The 17099-nt window shown below is 30.8% G+C and overlaps 1 protein-coding gene across 2 annotated transcripts in view; it reads left to right on the top strand.

The window, feature by feature from the left end:
• LOC117175971 (scavenger receptor class B member 1-like) overlaps positions 1–17099 on the top strand; it is a 110632-nt gene that overhangs the window by 74447 nt on the left and 19086 nt on the right. For both annotated transcript variants that reach the window (XM_033365859.1, XM_033365860.1), the window contains exons 7-8: positions 2565–2725; positions 4215–4501. In XM_033365859.1, coding sequence (XP_033221750.1) covers positions 2565–2725; positions 4215–4501 — 448 coding nt within the window. The remainder of the gene's footprint in view (positions 1–2564; positions 2726–4214; positions 4502–17099) is intronic.

The following is a 17099-nucleotide window of genomic DNA, read 5'->3' on the forward strand; positions in this document are numbered from 1 at the left end:
CCCCCGACCAATTTAAAGATGTCTTTTTGTAATTTGTTCTAAACCATTATTTATTTACAAGTGTCAAACTTATCCTCAGTCACAAATTTAAGTGATAAATACTAATCAAATATACGTTGCCAATCACGAGTATGACACCACCTGTTTATGGAATTTTCTATAAAATAAGACAGGATGAAGGCATTGGGCCAATTCTTGAAAAAAGATTACAAAAGGATTCAAAATTTCAATGTTTTATTAAAAATAAAATGTAATATAATGAACATTTTACAATGTCAACTATCGACAAAAAAATTGTATTTTCAACACAAAAATAGGATTTTTCAACAAAAATGTTAATTTTCTATTAATGTAGTTAAATTTGTTAATAAATATTTCAATTCTAAACGATATAGTGGATTTGTTTACTACAACAGTTGAATTTTAAACAAAAAATAGAAATAATTGTTTGTTTTTTGTGAATAAATATGCGACCGCACTATCTTCAGGTCTAATGAAGATAATGAAGTAATTTAAATTGTAGGTAGTTAGTTGAACTATCTGTAATAATTTACAATTTGAAGGAAGTATGTGCTTCTTGTTCTCTTCGTACAAATTGCGATATTGAAGTCAGTTTTTTATATAGGAAAGCAAGTGCGAGAGCCCAGCGTGGTGCCGTGTTTTCAGGGGATCGTCCTCGGTTTTCCTCAACCCGACCTACCCAACTTGTGCCTCCGAGCCTTACTCTGCCCTTTCCCTGTGTTGAGGAAAACCGAGGCCGATCCCCTGATAAAGCGGCACCACGCTGGGCTCTCACACTTGCTTTCCTACATAAAAAACGGACTTTAAATATCGCAATTTGTACGAAGAAAACAAGAAGCACATACTTCCTTCAAATTGTAAATTATTACAGATAGTTCTACTAACTACCTACAATTTAAATCACTTAATTATCTTCATTAGAACTGAAGATAGTGCGCTCGCATATTTATTCACAAAAAATTTTTCGATGGAAATCTGTTCAGAAATGTGTAATGTACCACCACGAATTTTTTCAGATTTTCCCCATTATTTTTTTCTATAAAAAACTATGCTTCAAAGTTCACTGTTTTTAGAAGCTATCAAATTTCCTTACTTTTCATCATATTTTCAGATCTGTAAGCTACAGATAATTTTTTGGTATATAACTTTTCAGCTCATTAACGTACAACATTTGCACCTTTGAAATGAGACCTTTTTCATTAACATACAATTTTTTCTTCACATACTTATTCAACGTCAAAACCAGAAGACTCGAATTTTCTTGCCGATAGTAGTTACATTTTCAGAAACAGAAGTTAATTCTCAAAAGAAAAAAAAAGTTAACAAATTGCAAAAATCTTCAACTAAGTAGTTGAATTTTTAACTCAAAAATATCAATTTAATTTTCATCCAAAAATTAAGCGCATTTGTAACATATTGGTTAAATTTTGAACCAAAGAGATGAATCTTTAACCAAAAGATAGAAGAATTTAAAAAAAAACAGTTCAATCAAATAATTTAATTTTTACAGAAAAGATGACTTTTTAACAAAATAGTTGCATTGTCAACAAAATAATTAAATTTTCAATCAAAAATTTGAATTTTTAACGAAACGAGATGAATTCGGAACCAAAAATATAATAGACTTTTCAAAAAAAAAAAAAAAGGATAGGAAAAGAAAAGGGTCTTGAAAACAGGGAAAGCGAGAAATTCTGTAAAAAGGAGAAAAGAGGGGAATAGGTGAAAACTGTGTGAAATCTGAAATAGGAAAGTGGTTTTGAATCTTAGTAAGTTATTATTGAACTGCACCGTTGCAGGGCCCCATCTTTCGCGACACCGCAAACTTTGATCAAAAAAGTTACTTCCGCAGACCCCCCCCCCCCCCCCCCAGATTCCAACCTCTGGGAAGCGTCCACATATTACGTGATGCTATTTTTAATTATTTTTAACTTCACTTTCCACTTGTGAAGATTTGTGACATTTCAGTGTAATTTTATATAATAGTCAATCAGACAATGAATAATGAACATTGATATAATTTAAATATTAACTTAGACGAAAGATTAACTTAACAGATTAATTAGACGGCAGCTTTGCAAACTACTAAATATTTTCGTGTTGTTAATATTGGTCGTTAATGTATCGAAACGGGTTAAAATTTTTTTTCGATTACAGAAACGTCAGGTGTTACAAAACCTTGGGGCCCCCTTCCTATGTAACAGTTAGTAACGCAAGGGTAGACTTTCCTTTCAGAATGTTACGTTATATGTGAACAATCCCCAGCTGCTAACCATAGGTATTTGCGTGACCCCCCTCCCCTCCTCAAAATGGTAACGTAGTTTAAGGACAACTCCAAATTAATTATGAGAGATGTCTAGGCTCTAGAGCCTAAAGAGTAGATTTGTAATTTATTATTAAAGCAGGTTGATGAGGCTTGACGTGTATGTTTATTTATCTATCGATTCAAACCTTTGAAACTGCACATACATCTGTCTCTTTTTTCCCAAGACAGTTACCTAATGATCTGCGGAGTTAACGAACGAATGATCTTTTCGCCTCCATAGATGTACGACGAAGGCGACAATGTGATAAACATGAATATTAAAAGAAATAAGAACATGACTGAAGAGAACGGACGATACCTAAGCATTGAGACCTATAATGGAAGTCCAGGATTATCCAATTGGGGATATGAAGAGCAATATGGAAACGTCACTCCCCCTGAGTAAGTATTTTTAATATTTTTAAGTGAGGGTGACCGCTGTAATCCAGGAAAAAATTCCCGTTCAATCGTTGCAACCCAAATTTTTTTAAACTAAAATACTTATTATAAAATTTTGTTACTAAAAGGAATGCAAGAATAATAGATTCCATATTTTTTAATATTTGATCAAATCCATTTCAAATCCAACAATACTACATTTCAAGTCGCAAAATCTCTTGGAAAATAAGTATACGGTTGGTGAAACTGTGTAAAAGGTCGATTTCTTTAAACTTACTTACGTTATGCATTTTGTATGATCAACACGAATCAAACATATACGCATTTGACACTATATATCAACAAAAAATTTGTTTGATACAAATAAAAATTTTAGTGTGTAGATATATTTTTTTAAATAGAGATTTTAAATTTTCAAACAAATCATCACCATTTTATAAACTTTTAACTGTTTTCAAAATTTCCTGCGAATCTCGAGAAAGATTAGTAATCTTACAAAATATTAATAAACTCATCCCAGGAAATTAAAAAATGATTATTTTAGTGAAATTTTTTTTTTTATTTGATGACCTTCCGATAAACAGGACTAAGTTTCCCGGTTCAGCGATTACCCTGAAATTTTGAAAATTCATTTTGTGATTTTGGTACAAATAGCCCCCTTGCCCAGTTCTATATCAAGTGTACACAAAAATTAACATTTTTAATATTTGCAATTCAAAAATTTCCGAGAATACGAAATCTTCGGGTTTTGCAAATATAACTTTAAAAAGACCCCTTATACGTTTGAACATGAAAGCATGTATAATAGAAGCCCCTTAAATCATAAATTCCGCAAACTCATATTTTTTAAATGTACGATTCCAAAAGTGAGAATCTCTTTAAAATAAAAACAGTATAAATTTATAATTCAAAATTGAATTATATTATATTGGAAAGCTTCGATGTTCAACAATTAGATAATTAAACTATTCTAACATAGAAAAATTATTGTCTGGTCGTGAACTAATTTTACTACTTAAATCAGGAAACAGTATGTTGTACTACTAGGGGATAAAAACTGTTAACTCATAATATGCGTACTAAGGCTCTCGTCTTTTTTCTCGTGATTTCGAATTTAAAGCATTGATATAAAACCATGCATGATGACAAAAAAATAAAATAAATTATATAGTTATCACAACAATACTTAAATGTTTGTAGACCTCAAAATACAATTATGAAAGCTAAAGTTTTTATTTTTTTTAATTTAAAAGCCAGCACATTTAACTTAAATAAAGTTCACAACAATAAATAAAATCCGAAATGTTTAGAAGAACGAAAAACCAATAATATGTATTAAAATTTAAATTTCATTCGATTTTTGAATGAAAACGGATTTAAATATAGATTCTCTGAACTTAATTTCGGATTAAAAAAGATTGAAATTCAGATTCATAAGATTCATCATAGCCATTGGGAAATCTAAAATTATTTTCGGATATTTGTTTATCAGAAACACGGTTTGCAACACAATCCATGGAGCAACTGAAGGCACATTATTTCCTACAAACTTGGACAAAAATGCAGTATTTAGAATATTCAGGAAAGCCTTTTGCAGAACACTCCCCATCGTTTTCAAAAAAGAAACAATCACCGCAGACGGAATTCCAGTTTATCAGTATGGATTTGCAGACGATTTTTTGGATCCACCTGATAAAAACCCAGAAAATCTGTGCTATTGCAGAAAAAATGAAAAGTGTCTAAAAAAGGGACTCTCAAATTTGACACCCTGCTATTACAGTAAGTAAGTTTTATCTATTCTACGTTTAGGTTTTGAAACTTATAGAAATTTCCAAATTTTAATTGGATTAAAGGTCATTTTTTGTCCGAATTTCTAAAAAAAAATATTTTGAATATTTCAAAAAAGATTGTTTTTCGAAAATCATAAATTATTGACAATGAAAAAATCTTTATATTCTTACATCTTAATTTTTTTACACCAGTTAAGCTTATTTTATGCATTCAAGCAAGATTTATACATTTTTATTTTCAAACAAGACACAATCCTTCTTAGTCTAAAGAAAATGCTTTTTCTAATAATAAAAAATTCTCACTGGCAAAATTTGTACTAAATAATTAGAAAAGTTAAATAGAAAACTCGAAAAACTCGAAACCCTTCAATTTCTCAATTTCTACAAACAAATAATTGTGTTAGATTTGGCATGATGAATTTAAAAAATGTATTTTTTTTAAATACCCAAAAATTTTAAATTTCATAAATTTTTTAATCAATGTAGGAAAACAAAGAATTGTACTGAATTGTTTTCGGCAAAATAAAGAAATCAATTCATTTTACAATATCTGGATTTTTTTATTTTGGTTAAACGAATATTTAAATAGTTTTTAGGCGTCAGCATCATTTTAAATAAAAAAGTATTGTCATCAGTGTTGAAAAATTTACGAATTTTGAGTTTTTTAAGCTTTAATTTTTGCATTTTTTGTGAAAACTTTATCAAAAGGGAATAGGGCTAGTTTTACTGAACATAAACTAATACACATTTTGTTTGGTTGGAATTTAAATATTTCCTTTTAATTTTAAAAATCATATTATACTTAACCGCGATTTCTACCCAGCCGATATTTTTTCGCAACAACTCACGGTCATGCGAATCGACATATCGGGCTAAAAATGTGGGTAACTAAATAAAAGATACTAAGAAACGTTTGTATTGTCCTGTATTTTTGGATGTACAAACACAACTCCAAAACTTAATAGAAACTTTTTTGTTATTAAAAAAATGTAGGATCACATAAGCGATCCTTAGTGCCTTTCATTTAATTTCGCAAATTTCTATCACTGAAAAAAAAGGATTACTGGTACCACGTGAATTTTACTTGGCTGAAGTAAGTGAGTGTCCTGTTTATTTTTAAAGAAACATTTATTTGAGGCAAATAAACACGACCTGTTGGTCGAAGCGAAATATTTTTTTGAATCAAATAAATATTAATTGATGATAAAAAATATATATTTTACACCAAATGAATGACTCATTGTTCCAAATGAATGAGCTATACATTGAAATCCTACTGGATTCTTTTAACCTTAATTATAATTACCATTGTTATTAATATACATATTTAATTTAAACAAATCATATAATTTAAAATCTTCATGAACCTGAAACAGAAAAATTCGATTAAAAATCCACCCCCAGCAGGAATTGAACTTAGGCCCATCGAGTGTAAAGTCCACAGCATGGGAATTTTAAAGCGGAAAACCGTATTTAAACCTCACCATAAATGCCAAAGAAATATTTCTTCAAATCAAAAACATGGATATTTAATTTAACAATTTATTTCTTAAATCTAAAGAAGTATTCAATTGAAACAAATGACGCCAAATTATTAAATTTTTGATTACAAAAAAATGATTACTTCGTTGGGATAAATGTTTATTTGTCATGAATAATTTAATTCTAGTAATTAAATTAAATATTTTCTTCCACTGAAGAAATAAGAATTTACGTAAAGACAATACCTTGTTCATCTAAATAAATGCTCCATTGCTATAAATGCATGAACCATTTGTGACAAAAAAATATATACTGTAATTTAATTAATATTATTTGGATTAAATTATTATTTCTTTGATTCAAATAAACCTAAATTCTTCATTCTAGTATGAAAAAATTATTGTTTCAAATGTGTCCCGAATCAGTTCAAAGAATCGAACTCTTTAAATCAAATATATATTTCTTTAAACGACTAATCACATTTCAACGAATCTAGACCTTTTGAAGTAAGAAAATCATTTTCTTGAATGTAAGAAATATGTATTTCAATCAAGAAAATACAGCCAAAGAATTCATTTTTTTAGATCAACAAAAGATATATGCCTGGTTTAAATAAAAATTACTCCTGTTAAAGAATATTCTCTTGCGGCTAAGAAATAGGATTCAAGTAAATGTATTTACTTGGTACTAAGAATGATTTTTTTCTACATGTCAGTTCATACACGCAAAATAAATTAGCATTTAATCAAGAAAATATTGGTCTTGAATACGAACAATAGAGTATTTTCTTGATCCAAAGAAATTTTTCTTGTATTAAGAAAATGTACTTTAATGAATAAATTTAATTTACATACTCAAGCATATTTTCTTGGTCCACGAAAAATGTCGTTGCATCAAGAAAATATAACATTATCCGTATTAATGCAGACCAAGTGTATGGAAGGCTGTGGAAAAAAATTTCGGTTAGACAGGAATCGGGTAATTATGGCATGTCCTTAAGACTTTTATTTTTATTTTCAAAGAAATTGTTAGAATTCTCAATTATTTTTGTGATATTTTACAAATATAAATTATTATTTATAAAACTTTTCCTTCGCTTATTTTTTGAATTTTTTAAAAATTCTTCTACACTGAAAAAAATAATTCTTAGCACCAAGTAAATGCATTTACTTGAATCCTATTTCTTAGCATCAAGAAAATATTCTTTAACAGAAGTAATTTTTATTTAAACCAGGCATATATCTTTTGTTGATCTAAAAAAATGAATTCTTTGGCTGTATTTTCTTGATACAAAGAGTTTGATTCTTTGAACTGATTCGGGACACATTTGAATCAATAATTTTTACATACTTGAGAGAAGAATTTAAGTTTATTTAAATCAAAGATATAATAATTTAATTCAAAATAATATTAATTAAATCACAGTATGTATTTTTTTGTCACCAAGGGTTCATGCATTTATAGAAATGGAGCATTTATTTAGATCAACAAGGTATTGTGTTTACGTAAATTCTTATTTCTTCAGTGGAAGAAAATATTTCATTTAATTACTAGAATTAAATTATTCATGATAAATAAACATTTATTCCAACGAAGTGATCATTTTTTTATGTCATAAATTTATTAATTTGGCGTCAATAGTTTTAAGTGAATACTTTTTAGATTAAAGAAATATATTTTTAAATTAAATATCTATGTTTTTGATTTGTAGAAATATTTCTTTGGCATTTATGGTGAGGTTTAAATAGGGTTTTCCGCCTTCAATTCCTGCTGGGGGTTGATTTTTCATCGAATTTTTCTGTTATAGGTTCATCAAGATTTAAAATTATGTGATTTGTTTAAATTAAATATGTATATTAATAACAATGGTAATTATAATTTAGGTTAAAATAATCCAGCCAAAGAAATATTTTTTTGAATCAAGAGATATATTTTTATCTTTCAAATATTCAGAAATTTGCTGTGGGGAAATAGTTTTTTGACCCTATAAAATATTTGCTTGACCTTAAAATATATTTCTTTCCTTCAATTCATATTTCCCCATCTCAAAGAAATATTCATTCCAATTCATGCGACATTCATTTCAAAAAATGAATCATTCATTTGGTGCAAAATGCATATTTTTTGACTTAAATTAATATTTCTTTGATTCAAAGAAACATTTCCTGCGACCAACAGGTCGTATTTATTTGCCTCTAATAAATTTTTCTTTGAAAATAAACAGTACTATCACTTACTTCAACCAAGTAAAATTCACTTGGTACCAGTAATCCTTTTTTTCAGTGTATATTTCAAGTCACTTTTTCTTTCCTGAAGCCTCAAATAAACATTTTTGAGAACTCGTGAAGATAGATAAATAATAAGTTGGTTTAAAGTCAATGACTCAGGACGGTCAGAAGGCAGTGGAATAGTAGGTTCTTTCGACCCTGAACTGATATAGTAAGGAAAACTTACGCAAAAACATCCTGAGTGTGACTCGTTGAGTAGCTAATAAACTCTTGCTTTGTATTCATGCCTTCCTTTTTATGTTGTTTTTTTTTTGTTATTTTTTAATTAAATATAGTAAAGCTAATAGACGAACATTTAAATTAAATGGAAAATGGCAATGGCACAACTCATTAATTTTCGGCTGCGCAAGTTTTCCAAGCACTGCTGATGATTAGTATTCTATGAAATCTGCGTTCTTTTAGATTCAAAAAAGATAATCCAGGAATTCTGCATATTGTGGTAATTATAGTCATATTTCTGATATAACTTTATAATTTATTAGAACTTTCAATTTCATTCAAGTTTCGCAAATCGGGTTAATGAATTTTAATAGGTTTCCGAGCTTTTTTTCTTCAACTATCAGTTTGTCTGGTTGTACATTTCTGTAACTGAGAATTCTACGAATTAATTAACAACATTTATTTTAACTAAATGGTGGAAATATTTTGCTAGAAACATTTTTATCAACATTTTGAAGATCTTTTGAGAAATTCAGACATAGACAAAACTTAAAATTTTAGCTTCACAGTTAAAAATTTCTTTCGGAATTTTACGAAACTTGTAGAGGAAGTTTTTTGCAGTTACATGTTTTGTAAAATTACGAAACGGTTCGTAATTTTCAGTAGCGCTAACGGCATCATCTTTCAGTTATATGTTTCGTAAAAATCCGAAATATTTTCGTAATTATCAGTAACGGTAACGTAAAATTCCAAGAGTAATAATTTTTTTTGGTTAATTATAATTTTAATACATTTGCATTGTTTATGCATTAAACCTCTAATTAACCGAAAAAATGTATTACGAGTCATTAGCCATGAGACAACCAGAGATTTTACACTCATCAGTTACTTACAAAGGGAATTACACTGTAGAAAGAACTTTAAAGAGCATATGACCTATTTGCATGTACTAAGAACACGAAGGAATAATAAGGAGACCCAACTGCCAGTGGGAAGCCATCTGAAACTAGGTATATTAAGCTAGCACCTCCACAATCGAATTTTTGAATTTTTCATAGCTCAGAATTTTGGGCTTTTTTTGGGCTGCAATAAAAATTTTTGGGCTCCTTTACTTTTTTCAAAAAATCAATTTTCTTGTGGAGGTGCCAGCTTATATTAATCCAGCACCTCCACTTCTTTAAATCACAAAATAATAAAAATTCAATTACACCAGAAATTTGGGCTTTTTTGGGCACTTAAAACCCACAAAAAATTGAAAATTTTCAGTAATTCATTAACGGGATATTTTTGGGCTTTTTTTGGGCTCGCAGAAAATACCCACTTCGATTTTTGGGCTCCAACCCTTACAGTAAAAAGTTAACCCCATTGTAACACGCAGATATGAAATTGTCAAAAAATAACTTTTATTAAATTTTAGAGCTTGAATAAAGTCTCTAATTTTGGGGCTCCTCGAAAATATATGCTACGATTTTTGGGCTTCAACCCTTAACGTCAAAAATCAACCCACGTAGATACTAATTTGTAAAAAAATCAATTTTTCTAGATTTTTTCAATGGAAATAAAGTCTCTGATTTTTGGGATCCTCAAAAATAACCGCTACGATTTTGGTCTTCAACCCTTAACGTCAAAAATCAACCCCTCTCTACCACGTAAATACAATTTTGTCTGCAAATAAATTTTTGTAGAATATTTTAATGGAAATAGAGTCGCTGATTTTTGGGCTCCTCGAAAATACCCGATACGATTTTTGGGCTTAAACTCTTAACGTCAAAAATCAACCCCTCTCTACCACGAAAATACAACTTTGTCTGCAAATAAATTTGTCTTGAATATTTCAATGGAAACACAGTTTCTGATTTTTGGGCTCCTCGAAAATACACGCTACGATATTTGGGTTTCAACCCTTTACGTCAAAAATCAACCCATCTCTACCACGTAAATTCAACTTTGTCTGTAAATAAATTTATGTAGAATTTTTTGATAGAAATAGTCTCTTATTTTTGGGCTCTTCGAAAATACCCGATACGATTTTTGGGCTTCTACCCTTAACTCAAAAATCAATCCCTCTCTACCACGTAAATACAACTTTGTCTGCAAATAAATTTTTGTAGAATTTTTCAATGGAAATAGAGTCTCTGATTTTTGGGCTCTTCGAAAATACCCGATACGATTTTCGGGCTTCAACTCTTAACGTCAAAAATCAACCCACGTAGATACTACTTTGTCAAAAAATAAATTTTCTAGAATTTTTCAATGGTAATAGAGTCTCTGATTTTTGGGCTTCTCGAAAGTACACGCTACGATTTTTGGGCTTCAACCGTTAACGTCAAAAATCAACCCCTCTCTACCACGTAAATACAACTTTGTCTGCAAATAAATTTTTGTAGGATTTTTTAATGGAAATAGAGTCGCTGATTTTTGGGCTCCTCGAAAATACTTGATACGATTTTTGGGCTTCAACCCTTAACGTCAAAAATCAACCCACGTAGATAATACTTTGTCAAAAATCAATTTTTCTAGAATTTTTCAATGGTAATAGAGTCTCTGATTTTTCGGCTCCTCGAAAATACACGCTACGATTTTTGGGCTTCAACCATTAACGTCAAAAATCAACCCCTCTCTACCACGTAAATACAACTTTGTCCGCAAATAAAGGACCCCGCACTAAATGTATGGGAAAATGGCTTTCGGTAGATTTAGCTGAAACTTTGTAATTTTTAAGGTTATAAGTGCCGGATGAAATATCCGTAAAAAAATCCAAAACAATGGTCAGTTTTAGTGCTATGCGGCGCTAAGCGCTCAAAATCAGTGAATAAAACGAATTACAACAGCTTTTGTTACAAAAGCGATGTCAACATAGAAGTCACGGTTCAGATCGTGGTCTGTCATATTTTCGCCTACACCGTTGACTCATATAGCGCGCTACTCAAAACGATTAAACGCTAGGCGCCCAAGATTTTAACTTGACTAATTCTTCACTTCTTTAAAGGCAGAAATGGTACCCAAAGTAACATTAGTAACTAGTGCGCACATACCGATAATAACATTCTACCCTTCGCCAGAGGGCCGAACGCTAAGCGCCCATGATCAGCGAATAGAACCAATCCTAGTAGCTTTAGCGACACATCGCTTTTGTAACTAAATCTATTGTAATTCGTTCTATTCACTGATTATGAGCACTTAGCGTTCGGCACTCTAGAGAACAGTACAATGTAATTATCGGAATGTACGCACTAGTTACTAATGTTACTTTGGGTACTATTTCTGCCTTTAAAAAAGTGATGTATTAGTCCAGTTAAAATCTTGGGCGCTTAGCGTTTGATCGTTTTGAGAAGCGCGCTATATGAGTCAACGATGTAGGCGAAAATATGACAGACCACGATCTGAACCGTGATTTCTATGTTGACATCGCTTTTGTTACAAAATCTGTTGTAATTCGTTTTTTTTCACTGATCTTGAGCGCTTAGCGCCGCATAGTGCTAAAACTGTCCATTTTTTTAAATTTTTTTTACGGATATTTCATCCGTCACTTATAACCTTAAAAATTACAAAGTTTCAGCTAAATCCACCGAAATCCATTTTCCCATACAGTTAGTGCGGGGTCCTTTATTTGCAGACAAAGTTGTATTTACGTGGTAGAGAGGGGTTGATTTTTGACGTTAAGGGTTGAAGCCCAAAAATCGTAGCGGTTATTTTTGAGGATCCCAAAAATCAGAGACTTCATTTCCATTGAAAAAATCTAGAAAAATTGATTTTTTGACGAAGTAGTATCTACATGGGTTGATTTTTGACGTTAAGGGTTGAAGCCCAAAAATCGTAGCGTGTATTTTCGAGGAGCCCAAAAATCAGAGACTCTATTTCCATTGAAAAATTCTGCAAAAATTTATTTGCATACAAAGTTGTATTTACGTGGTAGAGAGGGGTTGATTTTTGACTTTAAGGGTTTAAGCCCAAAAATGGTATCGGGTATTTTCGACGAGCCCAAAAATCAGCGACTCTATTTCCATTAAAAAATCCTACAAAAATTTATTTGCAGACAAAGTTGTATTTACGTGGTAGAGAGGGGTTGATTTTTGACGTTAAGGGTTGAAGCCCAAAAATCGTAGCGTGTATTTTCGGGGAGCCCAAAAATCAGAGACTCTATTTCCATTGAAAAATTCTACAAAAATTTATTTGCAGACAAAGTTGTATTTGCGTGGTAAAGAGGGGTTGATTTTTGACGTTAAGGGTTGAAGCCCGAAAATCGTATTGGATATTTTCGAAGAGCCCAAAAATCAGAAACTCTATTACCATTGAAAAATTCTAGAAAAATTGATTTTTGGACAAAGTAGTATCTACGTGGGTTGATTTTTGACGTTAAGGGTTGAAGCCCAAAAATCGTAGCGTGTATTTTCGAGGAGCCCAAAAATCAGAGACTGTGTTTCCATTGAAAAATTCAAGAAAAATTTATTTGCAGACAAAGTTGTATTAACGTGCTAGAGAGGGGTTGATTTTTGACGTTGAGGGTTGAAGCCCAAAAATCATATCGGATATTTTCGAGGAGGTCAAAAATCAGAGACTCTATTTCCATTAAAAAATGCTACAAAAATTTATTTGCAGACAAAGTTGTATTTGCGTGGTAGAGAGGGGTTTATTTTTAACGTTAAGGGTTGAACCCAAAAATCGTAGCGTGTATTTTCGAGGAGCCCAAAAAACAGAGACTTTATTCAACCTTTAAATTTAATAAAAGTTATTTTTAGACAATTTCATATCTGCGTGTTACAATGGGGTTAATTTTTTACTGTAAGGGTTGGAGCCCAAAAATCGAAATAGGTATTTTCTGGGAGCCCAAAAAAGCCCAAAAATATCCCGACAATGAATTACTGAAAATTTTCCATTTTTGAAGGGGTTTGATTTTGGAAGTTAAGGGTTGGTTTGGGGAAAATTTTTTTTGCGGATTTTAAGAGCCCAAAAAAAAAAGCCAAAAATCCTGCTGTAATTGAATTTTTATTATTTAGTGATTTAAAGAAGTGGAGGTGCTGGGTTAATGTAAGCTGGCACCTCCACAAGAAAATTGATTTTTTGAAAAAAGTAAAGGAGCCCAAAAATTTTTATTGCAGCCCAAAAAAGCTGGCAATAGAAACATTACCGTAAGTGATACGTACATTGCATGAAGATCTTAGATTTGAGTGCGCAGGTGCGCAGTTGTCCTCTTCCTATAAAATAAACATATAAACAGTATTTTCGGTACTGGTTTGAAAAATATGTGAACAGATTTTGAAAAGGAAACGTATAGATAAGTACCTTTTAAATTTGTAATATGATAAATAGGCTAAAGATACTCAAGGCTCTGAGAAGCTCTGAGAAATTCTCCGCAGGCACTCAGGTAGATATATTTAAACTTTAAAGATCCAGGTCGCTCGTTTAAATGCTTTAAAGGCTTAAAAATGTCCTTTCCGAAATGTATTTGCCTTCTTCGGCGTGTAACTTCGTCAACAACCCGGAACTTGACACCTCATGGCTTAGAACACATTTCTGACACTTGCATCAAAACAAACAAACAGCACCTCTCAACTTATGTCAATTGGACAAACTTTCTCACTCGCACACTTTTCCATGTATAGGAAGAGGACAACTGCGCACCTGCGCACTCAAATCTAAGATCTTCCTGTAATGTGCGTATCACTTACGGTAATGTTTCTATTGCCAAGTGGGGGAACGGAGTTAGGTCTCGTTATTATTCCTTCGTAACTGCGAATTAGGCTAAAACGCCGGCGTCCTTCCGAATGGTACGGAAGACATCCGAGTCATGCCGAGTATTTTCGTAATTTCACGAAATAATTTCGTAATTTGCTCCTAAACTCCGTAACTTTACATAAAATTGATAAATTTACCAAAATTTCATCTGAATTCCGAATTCAATAACAAACATTTGGAAAACTCCGTTACTTTTGCGTCTGAAATGTTTCGTAAATTTCCGAACATTTTTAATAGTGTTGATTTATAAATCGTTTCCGTAAAAAAGTTAAACAATTTTAAAGCGGTACTTCATTTCAATTTAAGACTACGCTATAAAATATCTGAAGCAGTTGGGAGACCAATAATATCCTCACCTTCACGGAAAAGAAATTATCATTGAATCAAGAAAATATTGGTCTGGATACGGATAATATTTTCTTGATCCAAGAAAATTATTCTTATCGCAAAAAATATGCTTGGTTTCCTGAAAATTAAGATTCATTATTGAAGTGCATTTTCTTAAAAAATATGCCCGGTGTGCGGGCATTTAACTAACTTTAATTAACTTTTTCGAATATCGTAAATACTGTAAATTAAATCGAAAACTGTGATTTAAACTTCCGAGGAATTACAACCTTAATTGTAACTGAAATTTTTTTCGATTTGTTTTTAAAGAATGTTCTCAAAGCACCTATAGCTTTGACGATTAGATTCTCATTACGAAACTCGCGCTTCGCACCTGATAACTTGTGTCCAATTGAAAAATTTCATCAAGATCATTTGTAAATCTTGTTAAAATCGACTAAAAACAACGCTTTAAACTTGTGGATGTCTTAAAAAATCAAAATTGCATATTTTTGAAAATGATACAACTTTTGGAACTTCTGTCTAATTAAGGAATTTCACGATAATAGTTTCGAAAAACATATATTTTATATTTAGTAGAAATTTGGATTAATATTTCTTAACCTATTGAAATTTTTTTTTATTTTTTTGAAAATGTTCACAATGTTGAAAAGCATATAACTTTTTGAAGTTTTATCAAATTTAAAAATGTCATTAGGATAATTCGCAAGTGATGACTTGAAATAAAATTTCCTAATCTTTTAGAAAAATATTTACATTCTCATTCACGAGAGTGTAATATAATCGTCCAAATTTTCGATCTCTGGTTTTTAACGGATCTTTACATTTTCGGACTCAAAGAATCCAGAAATCATAAAATTTTATCGGTGCCTGTCAGTCTGTCTGTATGTCTGTATTCCTGTATGCCTGTATGTATGTTTACCTGAATGTTGTAGCCACGCTAACTTTTGAATGATTTGTCCAATGAAGTCAGCCTTTGATACACTTCTTTAGTTCCCAAAATGAAGGCTAAGTTCGTTAATGAGATATTTCCAACCAAAATTTAAAAATTTAGAGCATTTACAAAATTTCAAAAAAATTTTTTTTCAAATTTGAAATTTTTTTTAAAGTTTCTTATATATGGGTAGAAGACTTGCAAATTATCCCAATAGAATTTATTATTTTCATGAAAATTAAAAAAGTTATATACTTTTCAAAATTTTGAAAATGCTCAGAAAAATAAAAAATATATATTTTTCTAAAAGATTAAAAAATTTCATTTAAATTCATCACTAGATATCAAACGAAAATTCAAAAAACTTGAGCTTTTTCAAATTTTCAATAAAAATTTTTTATGACTTTTAGAAATCATGTCAAATTTTCTTATGCGCGTCCAAACGAATTGCAAATTATCCTAATTACATTTTTAAATTCGATAAAACATCAAAAAGTTATATTCTTTTCAATATTTTGAAATTTTTCTAAAAAAGGAAACACAAATTTTTCAATAGGTTCAGAAATATCAATTCAAATTTCTACTAGATGTAAAATATATGTTTTTCGAAACAATTATCATGAAATTTTGTAATTAGACCAAAGTTCCAAAAGTTTGATCATATCCAACAATATGCAATTGTGATTTTTTAAGAGATTAATAAGTTTAAAACGTTATTTTTAGTAGATTTTAACAAGATTTACAAATTATTTTGATGAAGTTTTTCAAGTGGACGCGAATTATCGAGCGTGAAGCGTGAGTTTCGTAATGAGAATGTAATCGTCAAAGCCGTAGGTGCATTAAACGTGCGAAAACGAGCGCGAGAGCGTATTCGCGCGCCCTAAGCACGCTCAAACATTTTTTTGGATAATTTACAAGTCTTCTACCCATCTATCAAAAACTCTTACAAAAAATGTTCAATAAAAATTTTTTTTTAAATTTTGAAAATGCTCTCAATTTTTTAATTTTGGTTGGAAATGCCTGATTAACGAACTTAACCTTCATTTTGGGAACCTTAGGAAGTGTAGCAAAGGCTGACTTGATTGGAGAAATCCTTCAAAAGTTAGCGTGGCTACAACATTCAGGTAAACATACATACAGACATACAGACAGACACCGATAAAATTTTATGATTTTCGGATTCTGTGCGTGCTACAACGTAAAGATCCGTTAAAAACCAGAGATCGAAAATTTGGACGAATACATTACACTCTCATGAATGAGAATGTAAAAAGAAAAATTATCTTGTGCCCAAAAATTTTATATCGTCCGTGTTTAAGCTAATATTTCCTTAATTCAATGCTAATTTCTTTTTCCTGTTGACGTCCAAATTACAGAGATTGCACCATAATTCTCATTATTTTTACATTCTCATTTCTGAGAATGTAATGTAATCGTCCAAATTTTCGATCTCTGATTTTTAACGGATCTTTACGTTTCGGCACTCGCAGAATCTGAAAATCATAAAATTTCATCGGTATCTATCTGTCTGCCTGTATTTCTGTATTTCTGAATGTCTGTATGTATGGTTACCTGAATTTTGTAGCCACGCTAACTTTTGAAGGATTTGTCCAATCGAGTCCGTATTTGATACACTTCTT

Source organism: Belonocnema kinseyi, chromosome 7 (assembly GCF_010883055.1).
Source record: "Belonocnema kinseyi isolate 2016_QV_RU_SX_M_011 chromosome 7, B_treatae_v1, whole genome shotgun sequence".
NCBI classification, from domain to species: Eukaryota; Metazoa; Arthropoda; class Insecta; order Hymenoptera; family Cynipidae; genus Belonocnema; species Belonocnema kinseyi.